This window comes from Parambassis ranga, chromosome 18 (assembly GCF_900634625.1).
Source record: "Parambassis ranga chromosome 18, fParRan2.1, whole genome shotgun sequence".
Classification (NCBI taxonomy): domain Eukaryota; kingdom Metazoa; phylum Chordata; class Actinopteri; family Ambassidae; genus Parambassis; species Parambassis ranga.
The window spans coordinates 13,511,745-13,532,354 of record NC_041038.1 but is presented as its reverse complement, the minus strand read 5'-3'; the positions used below and the strand labels follow the sequence as shown (position 1 = coordinate 13,532,354).

The 20,610-nt window shown below is 46.2% G+C and overlaps 1 protein-coding gene across 6 annotated transcripts in view; it reads right to left on the bottom strand.

The window, feature by feature from the left end:
- LOC114450987 (dedicator of cytokinesis protein 3-like) overlaps nucleotides 1-20,610 on the bottom strand; it is a 127,755-nt gene that overhangs the window by 43,812 nt on the left and 63,333 nt on the right. For 5 of the 6 annotated variants that reach the window (XM_028429476.1, XM_028429481.1, XM_028429478.1 and 2 more), the window contains exons 5-6: nucleotides 8,903-8,958; nucleotides 4,325-4,421 (exon numbers count right to left, since the gene is read on the bottom strand). In XM_028429476.1, coding sequence (XP_028285277.1) covers nucleotides 4,325-4,421; nucleotides 8,903-8,958 — 153 coding nt within the window. Of the gene's footprint in view, nucleotides 1-1,930; nucleotides 2,052-4,324; nucleotides 4,422-8,902; nucleotides 8,959-20,610 lie in introns of those variants that run through there. The other variant, XM_028429482.1, reaches the window with a different exon arrangement.

The following is a 20,610-nucleotide window of genomic DNA, read 5'->3' as shown; positions in this document are numbered from 1 at the left end:
ACTCCAAGTTAATCCAAATAAAGGCAAACAACCAGGGCACAGGTAGAAGGAGGCTCAAACTGTGCCTGCACCCACCACTGTCTAAAAACCTATCAATAGACTCAGGAGCATCATCATCATCATCATCATCATCATCATCATCAGAGCGACCTCAGCCTTTTGTTATGAGAGGTCCGCCCACTGAAGGCCTCCTATAAACCTGCATTCATCACCCAGTGTAGAACTGATGAAGCTGAGGAGCAGCCAGCTGTCCTGCTTCAAGCTCCTGAATGACTCCACTCTCTCGGTGAGGACAGACTACATACATACAGGCTCAACTGATTTTTTAACCTTTTTCTCTTATGTTATTTAACTGTAGAAATGTCAAGTACTCTGGCATCAAAAGGGAAGAGCCACCTGCAGCTGAAGCATTTTACAGAGCGCAGTGAGGGGGAGTGAGGGACAGAGGAGGGACAGGACGTTTTAACCACTCAAAGCAGAAAGGGGACTCAGCTCTGTGGTCCGTGCATGCAGCATGTGATGGAGCGCTGTCTGATCCCAGGCTCACTGCAGGCCAGTCTGTGTCGTCTGACTGACAGCTCTGTGTAGTAAAGCTAACAGCACGTGTTAAAATGGCACCTCTGTTCTGGCTTTGACACATCTTTGTGTGTCTGCCTGTCACACCGTTACGTGTGATAAGATGGGGGTGGAGCAGGGAACACCACACCAGCCACCACAGACCAACACTTTACTGTTTTACTCCGTACTGTACATTTAGTTCCTGCTGCTAACAAACAGCCCTGGAGCTGGTGATTCCTGATTCACCCGAGCTAAGTGATGAAGCTCCTTATTGACTCGATTCTAGTTCGACATTATCCTGAATCACATGAATCTCCCGGCTGCTGGTGACATTCAGCAGATACATTTACTGCTTAACAGTACTTCTTAAATTAGCCAACCGGCACTCTGCTTCCTGTACCGTTACAAACACAGCAAGCCCACACTCACAGACCAGTGTCCAGGCGATCAGCGAAACGTCCGGGTTCAATAACTCCACAGATTCATGAGATTCACTGACACCACTGACTCACTGACCCAGGAGATCCAGGCTTTAGTCTTAATGATATATATATATATATATTAAGATATTTTACAATGAATCTGTTGAACAGCTGCATAAACTCCATACATGTCACCATAATGAACACACACTGTGCGCTTCAGTCTCCAGTGTGTCTGTTTGAATTCGCTCAGCTTTCTTCTCTACAGCAACACAAAATGTCTTTTCACTGTAAAGCTAAGAGAAGTGGACGAGGACAGATTCCCCTCCCACCGCTCGTCTCTCCTGTCATCCCTCCTCTGTTTTTCTTTCCCACATCTTGGCTTCTCACACTCACACACACACACACACACACACACACACACACACACACACACACACACACACACACACACACACACACACCCTTGTCTGAACATTTCACAGTAGAGAAATGTGTGTCTGTGTTCATCATGTCTTCACAACTCTCCATCATTGTTCACTTGTCACCATTCACTTCTTGTTCACACATCTATCATGCCTGCCTACACACACACAACAACAACACATGCCTATCTACTTTGACATCAGCAGAGGAGACGGCAGAGGGAGAAAACTGGAGAAGTAGAAACACAGCTACTGCCTGCATGAGGTGGAGGATCCGTTATCTCTCTCCACATTATTTTCTCAATATTGCAAATGTAAATTTGGTTTTAATTGCACCACAACAATCTTGCAAAAGACAGCTGGTAACTGTGACCGTGTGAGTTTAGTCAGTTAAAAAAACTTCTGCAACTCCCCAAGCAGCTTTCCACTCAGCCAACATGACACAAGGACAACACAACTTCTGTGTTCTGACATTCTGCTGTTTTTTTCAGTTTTCCCAATGAAAAGAGTTTTTCACTTGTTTACCTCCAAGATGAACTCCGTGGTCCCTCACAGCCTCCATTAATCTGTCAGTCTAACAGTGTTCTGTTCCTCTGTCAGCTGCTGGGTCTTATTCACACTTTCTCCCTTTCTGTCATTCTCTTTCTCTTTCTATCTCATCTCTTTATTTATTCAATATCTTACTCCACACACACACACACACACACACACACACACACACACACACACACACACACACACACACACACACACACACACACACACACACACACACACTCACACACACACACACACACACACCAGGCCAACAGTGTGTAAAGCGCCTATGGCAGTGTGCAAAGGGTATGTTTACAGAGCACCACAGAACAAGAGACAGTGTGGAAGGACACTGAACTACTGCGTGTGTGTGTGTGTGTGTGTGTGTGGTCCCCCACCCTTCCAGGCTTTCTGCGTGGCTGCTCCATGTGCCACTGTGTGATGCACATGCTGAAGGTGGACATGTGAGGACATCCTTACATGTGTTATACATGTGTGAAAGACAGAGTTCAGGAGAAAGTGAGAAACAAACTTGTGCAGTCAATCATGAGCATAAACTTTTACTAAAACCAAACAAAGCAGAGAAGTTAGCGGTGAAACACAAACAGAACCGACACCTGAACCTCTCAGCGCCCAGCTCATAACTGCAAGATGGGAAAATCTCAAAAGACACCAGCTCATCACGGCAGCTGAGGAGGGGGCACAGACCTCCTTGCAGAGGGAGAATGTTGCCTAATAAAATGTGTTTAATGTTCATTTTGAAGTTTAAATGCCTTTTAGAGAAAGCAGTGGTCCCACAGGAGACACAGCCTCCTCCGATCCACACCACCTCCACCTGTGGACGTCTTAAACCCATGTACACTGACTCCATCAGCAGGACGAGAGAACGACTGAGACCCCAACTGAAATTTTACATGATGCAACATTTATTTAGCAAAACAACATGCGGCTCCTGTTCTGTTCAAAATCCAGCAGAGCAGAGATCTGACTCCATTCTGAGAACTTAAGCAGGGACCACCCTGAAATATCTATCTGCAGCCACCAGGAGCGCTGTGCTTCTGGATTTAATAACCAGCTTTCAGAGGACATTTCCTGTGACACACACACACACACACACACACACAGACACAGACACAGACACAGACAACAGACACACACACACAGACACACAGACACAGACACACAGACACACACACACACACAGACAAACACACACACACACACAGAGTAATGTGAGCTCTGTCAGGATGGAAATAGAAAGTCTCTCATGCAGAACTCGACAATGACAGTTTTGTCACTTTCTCTCTGTGCGGTTCTGGCAGTGAGTGGAGACAAAAGTCTGTTAACTCTGAATAAAAGCACAGAACTGGCAGGACATGAGTGACGGAAACAACACAGAGGACGGTGACAGATTCAGATCCCTTTGCTCCTGATGGATTTCTAATCAAGTCACATGTTGTGACAGTGAAGAGCAGTGAAACAAAAAGGAGACAGAGGGTGTGTATGAAAGGAAGGACGGCTGAACAGAGGACTGAGTGTGTGACACATCACAGGACTGAACGGCAGACAGGACAGAGGTCCAGGGGTCTCTGATGCTCAGGAATCTGATTGGTTCTGTTGTGTTCGACTTATACACATATGACACTCAGCATGTTTTACCTCAGAGTCAAAACACAAAGCAGCAGCAGGTTGTCTGGGCTGATTCTAACTGTGACGCTGTATCAGACAGCAGTACCCCTTTTTGACATTACACATCTTAAAATAACACACCACAACCACACAACACATGACAGACCCTGGCCAGAAAAATGTCAAAAACCAGGAGAAAGCAGAAGACTTCAAATTACACACACACAGACAGACCAACACAACCTGTGACTGCTGTTTAACATGAGAGCCTACAGACAACTAAACACACACAGCTCAGAGGAGGACAAGGACTGCAGTACAAAGCAAGAAGTGAGACATACGGCTCTGCATTTCATGAATACACTCTGCACAGACAGGAAGCAAAGGAAGCAGCCTCTCCTCAGCAGTGATCTGAGGCTGACAGCAGGACACCCTGAAGTACAGTGTGCACAGCGCAGAGTGCAGCTTTAAGAGTGTAAAACATAATGACAAAGTTTGTTTGTAAAATCAGCTCACAACACTACAAACCCACAGCTGCATATTCAAAGGCTCTGCTTTAATGTCTGTGCGACTCAGGACACTCCACGATAACTCAGTGAGTAATGAGGCATCCCCGGCTGCTGCTGAAAACTCCGGCTTACTAATTAAAGCATTAGTTAGCTCGATTCATTGAGCATGTGCAGCACAGCTGGTTACGACTTCTGATGGAGGAACTGTGCTGATGTGCACTGATGAACATCATGTGCTGCTTACCACATACAGCTGCTTCCATAGTAAGGCCCACTCCTGCAGGGTCGATGTCACCTCAGTAACAATGGGGTCTTCCAGAGGCAGCACTGCCTCGTGCGGCCTGTGCAGAGATACAACACAGAACACACATTTTTATTCATACAGTCTGCACAACAAACACACACAAACACAGCAGTGGCCCGCACAAACATCTCGGGCAGGGAGCAGTAAGCCGGCAGAGGGAGCGAGCTTGTTACCAGAACTCTACTGTGGTCCATCGTGTTCGATGGAGAATTAAAGTGGATTGTGTTTGTGAAGTGGAGAAGTGAGAGAACAGTGTCTTCTTCATGTAATCCAGACTGAGCTGAGAGTCCTGCGGGGGGTGCTGCTTCCTGTTTTCTTGCTGTAGTTTTCTGATGTTTGGGTCGGTTGCTGCACACGCCTCCCTGATGGACTAAATGTAACAGACACTACACACTCCAACAGACTTCAACAGCGACTCAGAGCCCAGTCAGAGCCCAGTCAGAGCCGCACAACATGGCCGCCCATTTCAAAGGCTCCTTCAAGGTGTCCATCTCTACCCTGGTAGCAAGGCAATAACAGCAGGATCCTTCACCGCTCAACATATCCCAGGGTCCTTTGTGTGACAGGAATGCTACTTCATCATTTCACAACCAGGCATGAACACAAACAGTGAGGTGATGCTTCACCAGGAAACACAGCTACAGTCTGAATCACCTCCTGTGCGACAGCCTGAAGAAATGGTAGCATGTTGATGTGGTAACACATGCTTTGATGAAAGTTGTGCTCCCCTCCTGCCTGTTACCCATCAGTACCTGCAGATCATCTTCCACTGAGCCTGCACTGTCTCCGGGTGAAGCTCCCTGCTGCTTTCACACTGAAACTTTGGAGGACCTCGGCTCACCTCTCCTTCCTTTGTTTCCTGCCTCTCTGTAACATTTGGACCCTGGGGGAGTCGTTCACCAAAGCTGGGAGCTGAGTCACTGTCTCGGCCCTGCAGGCAGGAATATATAATGCCTCTCTGCATCTCACACTATTCTCCCATGCCCCCCCTCTGTCTCATAACTGATTAATTATAAAAGCCAGTGTGCTAGATGAGCTGATCTCCCAGCTGAGCTGTAGCTGGCGGCCGCCTGGTGATTTCACCCACATTAGTTACACTTGTATCTCATGCGTTTCTCCTCCTCTTCTCCTCTGTTCTACTTCTCACTCGGTCTAATCTCTCCCTCCTCCTTTTGCTGCTCCGCCTCGTGTTGTTCTTCCTAAGTTCTCTCCATGGTCTGGTACATTTCCATCATTCCTCTGACTGCTCCTCTCCTTTTCTCATCCTCGTCAACCTTTTACTTTTCCCTTTCTTTGGATTCTCTGCCTTCTCATATCCTCCTCCTCTCCTTCATCTTCACCTTTGTCTCAACCAGTATCTCTCCTTTCGTGTGCAAACATGTAACCACAACAGGGTTGGAAAATAAATAGTGACAAAGGACAGACTAGATTTATGTGGTCTGGTCCAAATCCTGGTGGACTGTCATTTACAAACACCTCTTTTCTGCTCGAGAGTGTAAATAACTCGAGCAGGCGTTTCTTTGTACGACACACAAACCTGGAGTCCTACATGCACACCCTCAGACTCCACATGCTGACATTAATCTGAGGGGCAGAAGCAGGACAGCGTTGATTGTAACAGCGGCTGACGGTCGCTGTGTAAACAGACTCACACCATGTTCCTGAAAGGACCTGCAGAGAGCTCCTGCAGTCCTTCGTCTGTGTTTGTCCTGAGCCCAGCCTCCTCTCACACCTGCCTCAGATCATCATCACCTGACTTTAATCTTCAGGAAAATATTTACTCTGTTTTAAAGTGTTTAAGGATGACACACCTGCATTAGTCTGGTCTGTCTCAGAGTGTGTGTGTTTTAGGGTTTGGTATATGCATATGTGGAGTTTTAGCTGGACTACTGTTGTTTTTAGATGAATGTGTGTTAATCACTGGGCAGTAATTATCGGCTGTCAGACTTGGAGGATGTGTGAGGGCAGAGGCTGTCAGAGAACACTGGACATCATGAAGGTGACGGCTGAGGAAAGGTTGGATGCTGGATGACTTTCCTTTAAACTTGTGTTACTTTGTCTGACCATCACTGAAGTGAAACAGTGATTGATCCAGTGAAGGATCATCACACCGCCTGGAGACTAAAGACTGAGCTAGCAGCTATGTGAAGATTCTGTCAGATCGTTTTCATTCAAGAGCTGGAAGCAGAGCAGCCGGGCCTGTAGAGAAGTTTCACTGCTGTCGGAGCAGCTTTAAGGTTGGACGGGTTTTGAGTTGGGTTCTAAATATGTGGAGGGTCTGAGCGGTTCTGATCTGGACAGATGTGTGGTTCTAAAGCTGTGTGGGCCACGGCGTCTTTTACACTCTGCTCTGGGGACATCCAAGAGCCAGCGGTGAGATGGCTTAGCTGCTCTGTTGTCTGAGACGTTGATAGACGAGCAGCTGCATTTTAACTTGGGCTGGTTGTGTAGTGTTTGCTCCATCCCCACATGCAGACTTCCAATAATCCATTCAGGACATAAAAACATGATCAACTTTATCCCGAACAGAACTCTCAGCTGGAAGGAACCAGTTTTGATAACAGAACTTTAAAAGCAAACAAAAATCACTAGATGACTGGTTGTGAGAGGCTAAAGGACCAGTTCTATGTTCCACCACTGCACCCTGTACACCCACAGATGTAGTATGTGGGACTCTCAGGCCTAACTGTGTGTCCATAACTGTGTTCATCCCGCAGCCTCAGAGAGTCAGCAGACTCTGAGCTCCTTCTCTTTGCCCTGGAGGCCTACTTGAAACAGTAAAAGATCCACTAATTCCAATTAATTTACTCTCTGTGCCCTTAATTAAAAAAACTCTTATGCAAATCGAGACACGCTCTGTAACTCTGATTAATCTCAATTCTTTTTAAAAGCTTTTCCAATAATTATGCAAATGTATTAAAATATGTACTCTTGAACTTGGAAAGGAATCAGAAACGAGGAGCTTCATACCTTATTTAGAGACAATGAGTCTCAAAACATCTAATCTCAACAGAAAAGGAGATTTCATCAGATTACATCACAGCGGCTGCAGCTGCAGAGGACGAGGAAAAGCCTCGCAGCTCTGCGCAGAGTAAACTCATCGCAGATACAGAAGGCGACAGCGGCTCGAGGCTGAAACTGTCTCACCCAATCAGATCGGAGCTGCAGTGAGAGTGTTTGATGCTCTCTGGATGCTCCGATTCTCGTCCACCATCATGGACGTCACACCTCAGACCACAGGTGAGGATCAATTCTTAATTCAAAATGGCTGACTTCCTGCTCAGTTTGGTATATGGCTCCAACAGGTAGGTTGAACCACAGCAGGGGCTGCACAGTCACACATCTGTAGGAGCACCAATAGGACCAATGATCTGAGGCATGTGACGTGTGTCAGGTGATGTTTAAGCTGTGATGCAGTGCTGTGTCTTTTCACAGTGACATCAGTGCATCTACACTGGAGTAAAACATGTATAAGCAGCTGTGCTCGGGGTACAGAGGCCCGGCAGCTGGAACTGATTTCTGTGTTTTATGTTTTTGCAGCAGTGAGTGAGAGATGATGCGATCACAGGATCAGGCGGGAGGGCCTCATTCATTTCAGAACTGAAGACGAGCAGTCGAATAACCGCTGTGTGAAGACACTCTGTCAGGGTAAACACATAATGAACTCATTTTCCTCTCAGCTACCGCTGCCTCCATGGCTGGTGAAAGTTTAGCAAACAAATGATTGGAAAAGAAATAACAGTCACAGTTTTGTTGTAGGGTCTCAATCCACTATATGTAATATGTACCATCATGCATCGTGGTTTAAATTATGCAACAGCTGGACTGAATTAATGCTGCAGAGAAAATGAAGCAAGCGGAGTTAAAGTATATCTTTCATTTTCTACACAAGCTCATGTAGATGTATTATGTATCAGAACTCTAAACAAACTCCCATACAATGAGCAGGGAGTCAGTGTGTGAGTTTGGACATTGCTCTGAGACACTTATTGACTCTTATTAATCCATTAACCAAGATCCAAAACATCCTAAGATCTCTCCTGATCCTAACCAATGCATTTTTGTGCCTTAATCAAACTCTTAGGGTGAAACAAACCAGCCGGACGAACACTGCTGTAACACAACAAAACTGTCAGATCAGAGGAATCACAACAAGCTGCTAAGTAGCCTTGTTAGCAAGCGAGTAGCAGTTAACACGTGTTGTTGAGAGAACAATGAGCATAAAAAAACCTTGACTGAAACTGAAAAAACTTTTAGCTAGCTAGAGGAAGCTATGACAAAAACACACAAGTGTTAGTACTTGGCTGCCTTACACAGGAAGTACCCCCTCTCACGGCTTTTTGTAAACTGCGCAGCCTTTGGTGTCGTTATGAAGGTGAAGGTGTGTTTGAGCAAGTCTTCATATGTAACACGTCAGTGCTGTGAGAACATGTTGGTGCTCCGGGCCCTCAAACCATAGAAAATATGAACAAAGCATGGAGTAAGTCAGACTGTGCCTGCTGTGGTTGGTAGACTTACCCTCGGTTGGTGACGATGGCTTTCTTCAGGTGGATGTAGCTGGCAGGGAAAACTCCCTGCAGAGACACAGAAAGAAGAAACGTGAAATCATCTGTGAAACATCTTCTGCAGCTGTACTGAGGATTTACTGTATGCAACATGTTTGATGTGAGTACAGAAAATCCTTCAGCTGCTGCTCCTTTCTGCTGCTGTTACAGCACTGTGTAACCTGGTGAGTGGTGAAGAGTGATGTTAAAGCTATAGTAAAGAATAAACTTTGAAACAGGTCCAGTCCATCGTGCAGTGCTCTCATATGATCTCAGATAATGTGTGGGTTAATGGCAGCTGCTGGCAGCAGATGTGCAGCAATACTTTGGTATAAATTGATGTTATCGATGCAGTTCTAAACAGCAGGTGGAGAAGCCGTGGCGTTATTTACTGCAGCTCTGTGTCTGTGCTCCTGCTCAGCTGCCGATGATTCACTTTACGTGCAGCAGTCAGTGCACTCAGTAGTCCGAGCTGCTGCTGGACCCCCGGCTTTACCTGCCTAATGCACAGGCCCCCTTTTTCCAACACTGCTGCACACAGCAGCTCCGTCACTAACAGCTCAAATCCTCCGAGGCAGATACCGCCTGTAACATGCGGGTTTCCGTTACAGGCTGCACTCAGCAGAGAACCAGGAAACAAACGGTTTGAATCCTTCGATGTTTTTATTGATATTCAGATGTGTTTACACTGAGTCCACTGCATATCAGGGCTGAACCTGTCAGAGGTATTGTTAAGGGGGTAGTTAGGACCCAAACAAAGTCGCCAACAAAATAAAGTTTTTTAAAAAAGTGAGCAAAAAAAAAAGTCCAAACACAAAATCCAAAAACACAAAGTACACACCAAAAGGAAAAAGGAACAAACAAACCAAACAAAAGCACGGGTGATCCAAAGCAGGCCGGAACGAAGGACATGAAGAACATGGACATGAAGGACAAGAAGGACATGAAGAACACGAAGAACATGAGGGACACGAAGGACATGAAGAACACGAAGAACATGGACACGAAGGACATGAAGAACACGAAGAACGCGAAGAACACGAAGGACATGAAGGACACGAAGGATATGAAGAACACGAAGAACATGGACACGAAGGACAAGAAGGACACAAAGGCCATGAAGGACACGAAGGACATGAAGGGGGTGGTTACAAACAATGGACTGACAAGGACAAAGGGAACCACAAGACTTAAGTACAAGAGGATAACCAGACACAGGTGAAAGGTGAGAGAAGCTTGTTGCAGATGTGAAGAACTGTGCCTGCTCTTCAAAGTATGTTAATGTCGACCACAAGTGGAAAACAAGTGAAGTCAGTTTGACCCTTTCTGCTTGTTGGTCTATTTTTCACTTGCAGTCCCTGATGAGCCATTCCTCTGTAATGAGCCGTTTTTACAGTGCATGAGGAAGCAGCACTTTTGCAGCAGCCTCTTTGAAACGAAGCTTCACACTCCGGGCTCTCTGACTTTATCTTCACTCACAGTGTTCTTCCTCAAATGTGCAAGTAATTAGGAACTTTGTGTTTTAAAATCTTTGTACCTCCAGTGACTGGGGAACATTTTATTAAAATTGTGACTGTAGGAAAACTGTTGAATTTACAAAGTGTAGCTGGAGCTGCAGCAGCGTGCTGAGGGAGGCCTGCACGCTGCAGCATGATTCAGAGAAGAGAGAGAGAGCAGGGCGTCTATTCCAGGACGGATGTCTGCATGCTCGTTTGTGGGAACTGACTAATGTACATGTGTTTATGTGTGTTTGGATCCCTCACTCACAGTATGCAGCATGTCTTCATGTTTATGTGTGTGTGTGTACAGCGTGGGCCAGCGGCGGATGGAAAATAAAAGCCGTCAAGCATCATAACTCTGCTGCATTCAGCAGCTCCTCCTGTCCACAGAGAGGCTTTCTGTCATGAAAGGGTCAAACGTGGCTCAGTAAAGCAGAGGGAGCTCCGTCCTCTGTTGTTCTTTTTGGCAGCAGGAGAATGAAGACGGAGAAGCTGAGGAGCAGCAGAGTAACTGGGGTCAGCGGGGTGTGAGAGGTGCTGGTCCTGCCTCGGCTTCCCCTCCGCCTGCAGCCACGAGCACCGAATGTGCTCTGCACAAGGCGCTCATTCAAAACTCATCCACACACAGGTAAAGGTTTTCTGTCCTGTCGGCACATGTGTAGACCTTTGTGTGGTGCGGTCACATGGGACAGGCAGATCACTGTGATCTGTTGATCCATTGATGTTCTGTTGTTTTTATAATCATATGAGATTTGGCATTTTTTAAAGAATTTTCATTTTTGTTTTTAAACAAATGGCATCGTGCTCCTTATGAGCAGCTATCAAAATGAACCGCAGCCAAATGTCAACAAATTTAAGATCTGGCTGAAAAATAATAATAATAATAATCGGGGCAACAAAAACAAAAACCAATCAGAGAGAGGCCGTTAGAGTTCTGTTTCTGTGCACTGGCTGAGACTAATGTGATCCTCACCCATTGTGCTGCGGGCACATCAAATCAGAACAGCTCACTCTGTTTTCTCTGCTCCCGTCACATGATCAGTCAGTGTGCGCTGGTTCTTCACGTCATGATGGGAGGAGTCTGCTGGGGCTGACCTGACATGGTTAATGCTCTCCCTCCTTAAACAGTTCAGTTTTGTAGTGTGCTGTTGAATCCTTTTCTTTCTGACATACGTTCACTGCTCAGCTTGTTTAGTGCTGACTCTCTTTAGAATGCGTAGATCTGACTAAAATATACAATGGAATAAAAACTTCAGTGAAAAGGAGCCAGGTCACCGCACTGACTTTCATCAGCACATTATGTGGCAGCACAGCTAATATAATGATGAAGACACATCAGATGCAGATTAGGAGGGATGACAAGCAGGTGCATGGTCACACACACACACACACACACACACACTCGTGTGCACACAAACAAAAGAACTTGGAGCCTGAGGAGCCTGAGGAGCTCTGTGAATCACTGACCTGTTAACAAACATCCATTGTCACAGCTAAGCAGACAGAGACAGGAACAAGATGTACTGTGTGCACGATGTGTACAAGATGTGTGTGTGTGTGTGTGTGAGTGTGTGTGTGTGTGTGTGTGTTGGTCCTAATTTAGCTGATGGTGTTGAGGCACCAGTCCACTTAAATAAGGTCATGTTGTTACAGAGAAAGAGCGAAATGAAACAGACTGAGTCAGAGAGCAAAGCTAATGAAGAACAGACGCACAAAGATGTCGAGCAGAGAGCGGAAACACAAGGCAACAAGGCCGCAGTAAAAATGTCACTCCCCACAAATAACACGCCTCCCTGTGGACCGGCGCTGACCTGTGTTTTAATGGCTGAGGATCATCTGAAACATGACGCAGCTCGAACCAGCAGAGACGAAGCAGGGGAGGAAGGAGAGGCAGAGAGAGGGACGCAGAGCTCCCTGTAACTCCAGGCAGATATTTACTGTTCATCACACACATGACTGTCCAAGAGACGACTTCAAGCAAATACAAATAATAGTTTATTATCCACCTAAATACCCAAATCTGCCTGCCATTGTGTGTAAATGTGTGTTTATGCAAATAATGCTGGCCTACATCCCCACTCACACACAATGACACTGCAGTGGGAGCTGAATAACAAACACACACAAGACACATTTCATTTCATGGACTGTTGTAGAGGATTAAGGCTGGTTAGGAGCTTCCATCCCACTGACTATTTAAACCAAGAACCTCATATTAAAGTTTAGCAGTAGGGAGCTGTGCCTCCTAAAGATGTATTAAAGGAGCCATGTTGACCATAAATAATCACGATTTCATCAGACAGCCCGTCATCATCCTCTCACTGTGTGTCACAGGGTGAACAAAACAATGAGAGGAGCATCTCTAAACTCCCAGTACAGACAAAGAGGTGGAGCAGGAGTGAAGCAGCCACAGGTGGCGCTACACACCACAGCTGCAATCACCGAACACTGGTTCTAGCAGCGACTGCAGATCAGTCCGTGCTTAGAGAGGTGAGAAGTTAACGTCAGTGTTTTAGCAGCGGCTGTAAATTATTCAACATCTCACCATCTGTGACACCCGGTCCATGTGCTCTGACCTTCACCACCAAACACTTTCTGTTGTTCCTGTCTGTGTCTCTGCAGAGGAAACATCTCTAAAGCTCAAGATCATCACATCGATTTAAAATCTACCTGCATCACACCCTGACCTGATGTCCTGGTCAAACAGTTTCCCATTTAAAAAAGTGTGTTTTAAATTTTAGGATTCAATAAACTGTAAACAGCTCAGACCGTGACCTCACAAAAATAAAATCAATACAATATTTCACTGTGGTCACAGATCATCTGTCAGCAGTGACCTCTGTGACCTGCTGATGCTGAGTGTGTTATTTGCCTGTTATCAGAGCAGCACCCTCCCTCCTCTTCCTCTCCTCCTTTTCTGTCTCTTTGCTAGACCGTTAAATAATTGATGGTCTTTGTAACTGTACTGCTGACTAGCAGTGAAAGCGCTCCGACTCATAAATGATTTAATTCTGCAGGTTTGGAAGAAGAAGAAGAAAAAAAGTTGCTGACATGTCGTTCCCACATCTGAGACCGAACTCTGACATGGCCTGCTGTGACCTGCAAACTGACACTTTACATCATGGTTTGGTGGATATTTGGTGGATTTATGAGCTGGAGGGGGATCTTTTCTACATGAGAGGAAGGCGGCTTTATACTAAAATAACCCTGCACTAACGCTGTTCATGTTCTAAAAGCTAAGCTGATAAACACCTCAGCTCAGGTGCATGTTTACCAGCCTGGTGGAAGGAAGACAAAGATGTGTTCTGTGTGGTCTGATCAAGCGGCAGCCTTCGGGGCTCAAACTTGAAGCCCATGCGGTAGTGTCAACACTTGTAGTTCCTGCTGCAGCCACTGGGGGCTGGCTCCAAAAGCGAGTCATTTCCCATAGACTCCCATGTTAAAATGGCCGACTTCACAGTAGAAGAACATGTTTACAGCCTGGAACAAAAACCACTCTGGTCTCTTCTGGTGTTGATTGTCCGAGGGGTGAATTGTTTTATAACTCGCTCGTTTGAATTATATTCGGACTTAAAATTACGCATAATTATGGGTGTTGCTGCTTTGAGTGACAGACGGTTGACGTATCACAGCGAGTTTCCTGCTTCCACGAATGCCCGCCCACCAAACTCCGCTCGTGCTCCCCCTCTTTGTCCATATTTGGAGTTTTGGCGGACATGACGCTGCCAACATGACGGCGGTCAGCACGTCCCGGAGCCTCCCACCGAGCCTCAGAACGGCTCTTCAGAAACAAACGGGTGATGTCACGGAATTTCTGTCCATAGTTTTTACTGTCAGTGGGTCTGATCCAACAGACGAGCTGCTGCAGCTCAAAGTGCTGAAAAAGTTCCTGCTGGTTCTGATTCAAAGGTGTCAGAACACACAGAGCAGCACGGCTTGTTGTGTAGCTGCAGAGCAGTCAGGGCGTCCACACTCAGCGGACACATCAGGACAGAAGCACGGGGCAGAGGCCTGATGATTCTCTTTGACCTCTTCCTTTGCAATCCAGTGTCAACATGTTGTATCTGGGGACTGTACCCGTCAACTGAACGTGTCATTGACAGCACAACATCAGCAACTTTAAAGCATTTTAAACGATGATGTGTAATGTGAGTTTAAAAACTACAGACAGAGTATAACAGACAGTCAAGCTCAGATAATCTGAAGCATGCGGGTCATTAAACTGAAATCTCTCTTTCCACAAGCTGCCGAGCCACAGGAAGCCTCTGTGGACTCGTGTGTGTGTGTGTGTAATCTAAGATCAGGTAGAGGGCAGGTGCAGCTTTGCTTATAATCCTCAAAGAGAGAAAAACAGACTTTTAGCAGAGAAGTTACTAAAGAGCGTCCTCTGATCCACTCATGGAGGCCGTGGGCGGCGACCACTGCTGGAGAATTAAAGCTGTATGATATTAAAAAACACTTTGAATGTGGCTATATTGAGTTCGAAGCACTTATGAACTCATTTGAAAGTCAGCCGAGTGCGCTGCCATCTAACTCTGTGCAGAAGTTCACACAGAAGTTGAAGACATTAGCCGATAACGTGGAGCTTAATGTGCTGGTTTCATCTTTTTTAGCTCATTTAGTGCACTCGTTTCTGTGACCCCTGAGCCTCAGTGGGTGAAGGTGCATCATCAGTCACAGGTCAGCGTGTTTTTAAGATCCATCTGTCGTCCTCACGCCCCTCCGGTCAGACCTCTTTTGCCTCTTCTCTCACAGCGAGCTCTGGTTTGTGGTGTTGCTGTACAGTCATCACACACCTGCTGATGAGCTGCACTCCCCTCTCTGTCGTCCTCCAGGAGTTCATCTTTTAACCCAGCACTCTCTCACTGCCTTGCTGTCCTACTGTCAGCTCCTCTTGTTGCATTAAGCTCTGCTCACTGTCCTGCTTTCAGACAGGAGGAGAGATGGTGCAGCATCATAATGCGCTCGGCTCTATAATTTCACATGGCGGCTCTGATGGGCCTGGATGATAAAATTACAGTGATTACATCACAGCGGCGCCACTTCCTCCTTTTGTTGTAGTTTGATTCTCCGACAATAAGCGTCTTTGTAACCGAGACGTTTCCACTGCAGGGAGGTGTATTCACGTCTCTCTCTTTATGTAAGAGCCTGTTTTTGTGACTGATCGTCACACCAACTGACAGCGACGACCAAAAGATGCAGCAGCAGATTTCTACCAGTGTCCTCCCTGCTGGTGCGCGACACATTTCTCTGAGCTTCGACTGAAGGGTCTCTGTGAATAAGGGCCATCACACCGCTTCACTTCCATGTTAACTCTTCGTCCTGCCGGTCCGTTCTGCCTCAGCAGAGTTATTCACAGTGACAGAACTTTTTCAGCTCCACTGATCATGAAACAGTCAAATGTTACAGAGAAGCGAGGGTCAACCTGACGAGGTGTTCTGTTTGTGGGCAGAACTCTGACCGTTTATTTTCTCACGCTGTGAGCATCTGTGTGGTATTTTGCAGCCCAGCACAGAGGGCAGAGTGTTCAGGCAGGAGGAGGAGGAGGAACAAGTTGGTGTTGAAATGATGTCTCTGAACCACTGCTGTTGTTGCTGTTGTTGCTGCAGTGCTGACGATGGTGTTGGACGATGGTGGACTTGTGGTCTGACTGTTGCTGATTTCTTCCCACAGCTGTCTCGGACATCAGTGTGCTCAGTCCCTGCATCAGAAAACAGAGGCCATCACCTTGATGCAGACCCCTTTGGATTGGAGACCGGCTGTTTCCACTGTTTGGATTGGTCTTTGGTTTCCGGTTGAAGCGGTGGAGTCTCATCATGGAACTGCTGCAGAAATCACCTCAGGATCCACCTCAGAAATGTAAACTGTGTCTCCAACTCATCACACAGATCACTCATTCACAGGTTTTCTGTGAACGCCACTGTCCTCTGAAGGCTGCACATGTGCCTTTGTGACACTGCACACATGAATAGACAGAAGGCTGCATGGATTCATGTAGGACAACATTTCACAGTGACTCCAGTCTCTGAGTCTGCATTGAGGGCTGGATTTTAGTGTCCAAGCAAAGAATCAGATGCTTCATCCTGTCAGTCTGACCGTAGCTATGGATCTTATCAGTGGTCTCCTGTGTGGTGACCGGACCGGCCTTCTAGGATGGGGGTCGTCTTCCAGGGTCTGGTGGACCTCACAGAGTCTGAGGCTGATGATGACTGAAGGACTAACATGACTTCACTTTACAGCACTCAGAACTGTCACAAGTTCAAACTTTCTGCAGAGTTAAACTGTGTGTGTGTGTGTGTGTGTGTGTGTGTGTGTGTCATCTCCTCCTAGTTTAAACCAACACTGATCTGTCAAAACAAGCAAATAAAAATCAGGTCAAAACCTAAAAAGTGAAAATGTTGCCTGCATGAAAAATGCATGAATGAATGAATTTGTGGAACTTTAATGTCTGCCTGAGCATATCTGGTAGATCAAACAGCCTAAAAGATTTAACAGCTGATTTGCATACCTTATTTTTAAAATGTTTAGATTATGTCTGACACTCAGAGGGGCTGGAGCTCCTCTCTAATGTCTGTCAGTGGATGCTGAGGGAACATGAATGATGAAGGAAGGATGTTCTCCCAGGACAGCACAGAGTAAACACAAACAGCCCTGATCTGGACCATCCTCTGTGATAACTGATGGCAGTGTGTGTGTGTGCGTGTGTGTGTGTGAGTGTGTGTGTGTGTGTGTGTGTGTGTGTGTGTTGCACAGCCTGTCAGGTGTGTGAGTGTGTGACGATCAGTTCTGGGTTGTTGCAGAGGGCAGAGATGATCTTTAAATAGATCAATGACTGTGACCACTACACAGCGAGCACAGCCCTGTGTTTGTATATGTGTGTGTGTGTGTGTGTGCATGCATTTGCTTCAGTGTGTTCTTGTTTACAGTCTACACCATGATTAGAGTCATTTCTGCTGAAAGGTGACTGGACGCCTTCCCTGAACAGACTCCAGCACACGCGCACACAAGAATAATGTTCGTTTCAGTCGGGACTTCATGAGAAACGTGTGTCCTCATACTGCCCCCCCACTGCAGCACACACACACAGACACACAAACACACAAACACACACAAATACAAACACAGACACACACAGACACACAAACACACACAAATACAAACACAGACACACACAGACACACAAACACACACAAATACAAACACAGACACACACAGACACACACACACAAACACACAGACACACAAACACACACAAATACAAACACAGACACACACAGACACACAAACACATACAGACACACACACACAAACACACAGACACACAAACACACACAAATACAAACACAGACACACACAGACACACAAACACATACAGACACACACACACACACGGCTTGTGAAAGACAGACCAGGGTCACTGCTTGCTGAGTGTGAGAGTGTGTCAGAACAGGTGTGTGTTCTGTGGCAGATCAGCAGTCACCTCACACACACACGTAGTGCCCTTCACTCCTCAGCAATGGGAGGTTTATCTGTGACCACACACACACACACACACACACACACACACACAGGACTACAAGTCCTCTTACCATCTCAATCCTGAAATTATTCACAACTAAATGTCCCAAAATGCCAACAGAGTACCTTCCTGCAGCACACTAACTCTCACACAAACAGACACACACAGGAAGTCTTCTGGGCAGCCCTGCTGCTGCTGCTTTTATATCAAAGGTCAGAGTGCAGGGACACCAAACATCCAAACATCTGTGAGGAGCTTTGTCAGCTGAACTTAAAATTTGGTATGGAGGCTGAAGATGGCGGTGCAGGGACAGGACCAGGACACCAGGTTTCAAGTCTTGTCAGGTGTCATTAGATTTGGACATTTGCTTTGGTGCAGTGTTTTGGATCAAACTGATTTGCCACGCCTAGAAACAGAATCCCTTTAAAACAGGCTTTAGTTTTAGACAGAAACATCATGGTCCTTCTGAAAAGAAGTAAGTGACACGGCTGCTCGAGCTCATCCACGAGAAAACCAACACTATGAGGCAGCATGGTAGCATCTGTCCGTATCGGTTTTGGACTTCTGTGTGTATCAGGCTATGCTGCACATTCTAAAACCACACTTGAGTGAAAATGTGATGCTAAGAGGGCGCCGGCCAAAGCTCTGTGTGTGATTAACCTGGCGCTCACAACAAAGTGATATAAAAGCAAAAACTTGTATAAAGTGCACAGACGGAGCGGCTGGGGATGTTTGAATAGCTCCAATTTAAAAAGGTCGACAAACTTTTATATTAATACAGCAGGTGTGATTTTCTAACTGCAGTTCTTAAAAATGTAATAATTTATGTATCATTTTATACGACAAATCCTTCAATAATAACACTAGTTACTGTAATGCTTCCCTTGTTATTTACCTCGTCTGTAAACCTGATGCAGGAGCTGCCTCGCTGTGGACCTGAACACGAGCAGCTGGGTGCTTCTCCTCACAGACACAGTGATTTGTTTGACCAGCAGTGCTTTGCAGATGAAGCAGGTGATTAGGGTGGAACTAACAGGATTGGGCTGCTGCCTCTCTGCTGGGAGTAAGAGAGACAACGCACAAACACACACTCACACAACTGCAAAACAAAGTCTGCAAAGAAACACTGAAGTACACAGAAGCCATAACCACATGTTCACACACAGATCTACACCTGTCCCACTTCAAACACAGAGACTCTGCTCATCTCGGACAGACTGCAGGGAGGAGGCCTGTGACCATCTACAGCTGAGCAATGATGTGTATGAAGATGTGAAAGTTCAGACGTGTTTGTTGGAGTCTGCTGCTCCTCTGGGCTTCAGGGACAGTGAAAGGCAAACAGTGGAGCTGTGCAGGTGCAGGATGGAGAGTGCTCTGTGTTGAGCAGCTCTCTGCTGCAGTGCTTTCCAAATCACTGGTATTTGCATGAGGAAACCTGAGCATCAACTTTTTCTCCTTATTATCCCTGCTGTGCTGAATCCCATTGCCCTTGCAGTCACCTGCAGAAATGAGTGGCAGCACGCTGCCCACAGTCGGGGCTGGTCCTCTGTGAGTTTTCTCTCAATAGGATCTGATTTTCACTGCTAAGGTAGCCTGTATAAACTTCCTCTGTGACTCCACTTTGAAATGAATTTCAGTTTTAATAACTGACCTCAAACACACATGAACTGTAGTCCAACTTTAAGACTGCTTAAAGTGTTGGACTTCCTTTATCTCAGTGCATCATGTCAACAGACTGTAACATGTAAAATGAATCGTCGGCATCCTGTAACGGCCTGATAACTCATGATTAGACAGACTCAGGAAGGATTTCTGCAAAAAAAGTCAACACTGGCTAATATTAGCTGGCTAGCTACATTAATAAAGGAAAGTTTGCTGCATCCTCGGCCAGGCCAGGTCACCTGCCTCAGATATATTAAACTGGGCTGATCTGGATACTAAATCAGCCAAATTATGGTGAAACACCAAGGCACCAAATAACTCCGCCACTTATGTAATCCATGATGTGAACTATGGATCGAATAAATAACACACAGAGGTAAATTGCAGGAAGTGATGGACAGTGCATAGCTTTTTTTCTTCAGTGGCTTCTTCAGTTCTGCAGTCCAGCGATTTAAACTCTTGGAAATGACTATGACCTGGATGAATGAGAGCATCCACAGATATAGTGCATAGCTTAGTGAGATGTATCTCCTGAGAAACTCACATCAGATCCCAGTACACTTTAAGCCCAGCTCCACCCTGAGACAAAAACCGGTCCATCCCAAGGACAAAGCTGCTGGTTTTGACAGAGCGGTGTAGTCTATGCAGTTCAGTGCAGTGAGGAACACTCTGATCTTTGTATTGGTGAAACCAAACAACCACAGAAGGATGGCACAGCTCAGGAGAGCCACCTCCTCAGGACAGGACTCAGCAGTTCACCTACACCTCAAAGACAGTGCAGATTCCTTTGAGGACAACAGTGTCCACATTCTAGACAGGGAGGACAGATGGTTTGAAAGAGAAGTCAAAGAAGCATCTATGTGAAATCTAAACAGAGGAGGAGGGCTGAGGCATCAGCTCTCACCTCCTTTCATCCCTTCCTAGCAGGCTTCACCCCATCCAAACGATGGGCCGTCAACTAGAAACTAGACACAGTTTCTGGTCGTTAACAGACCATTAACC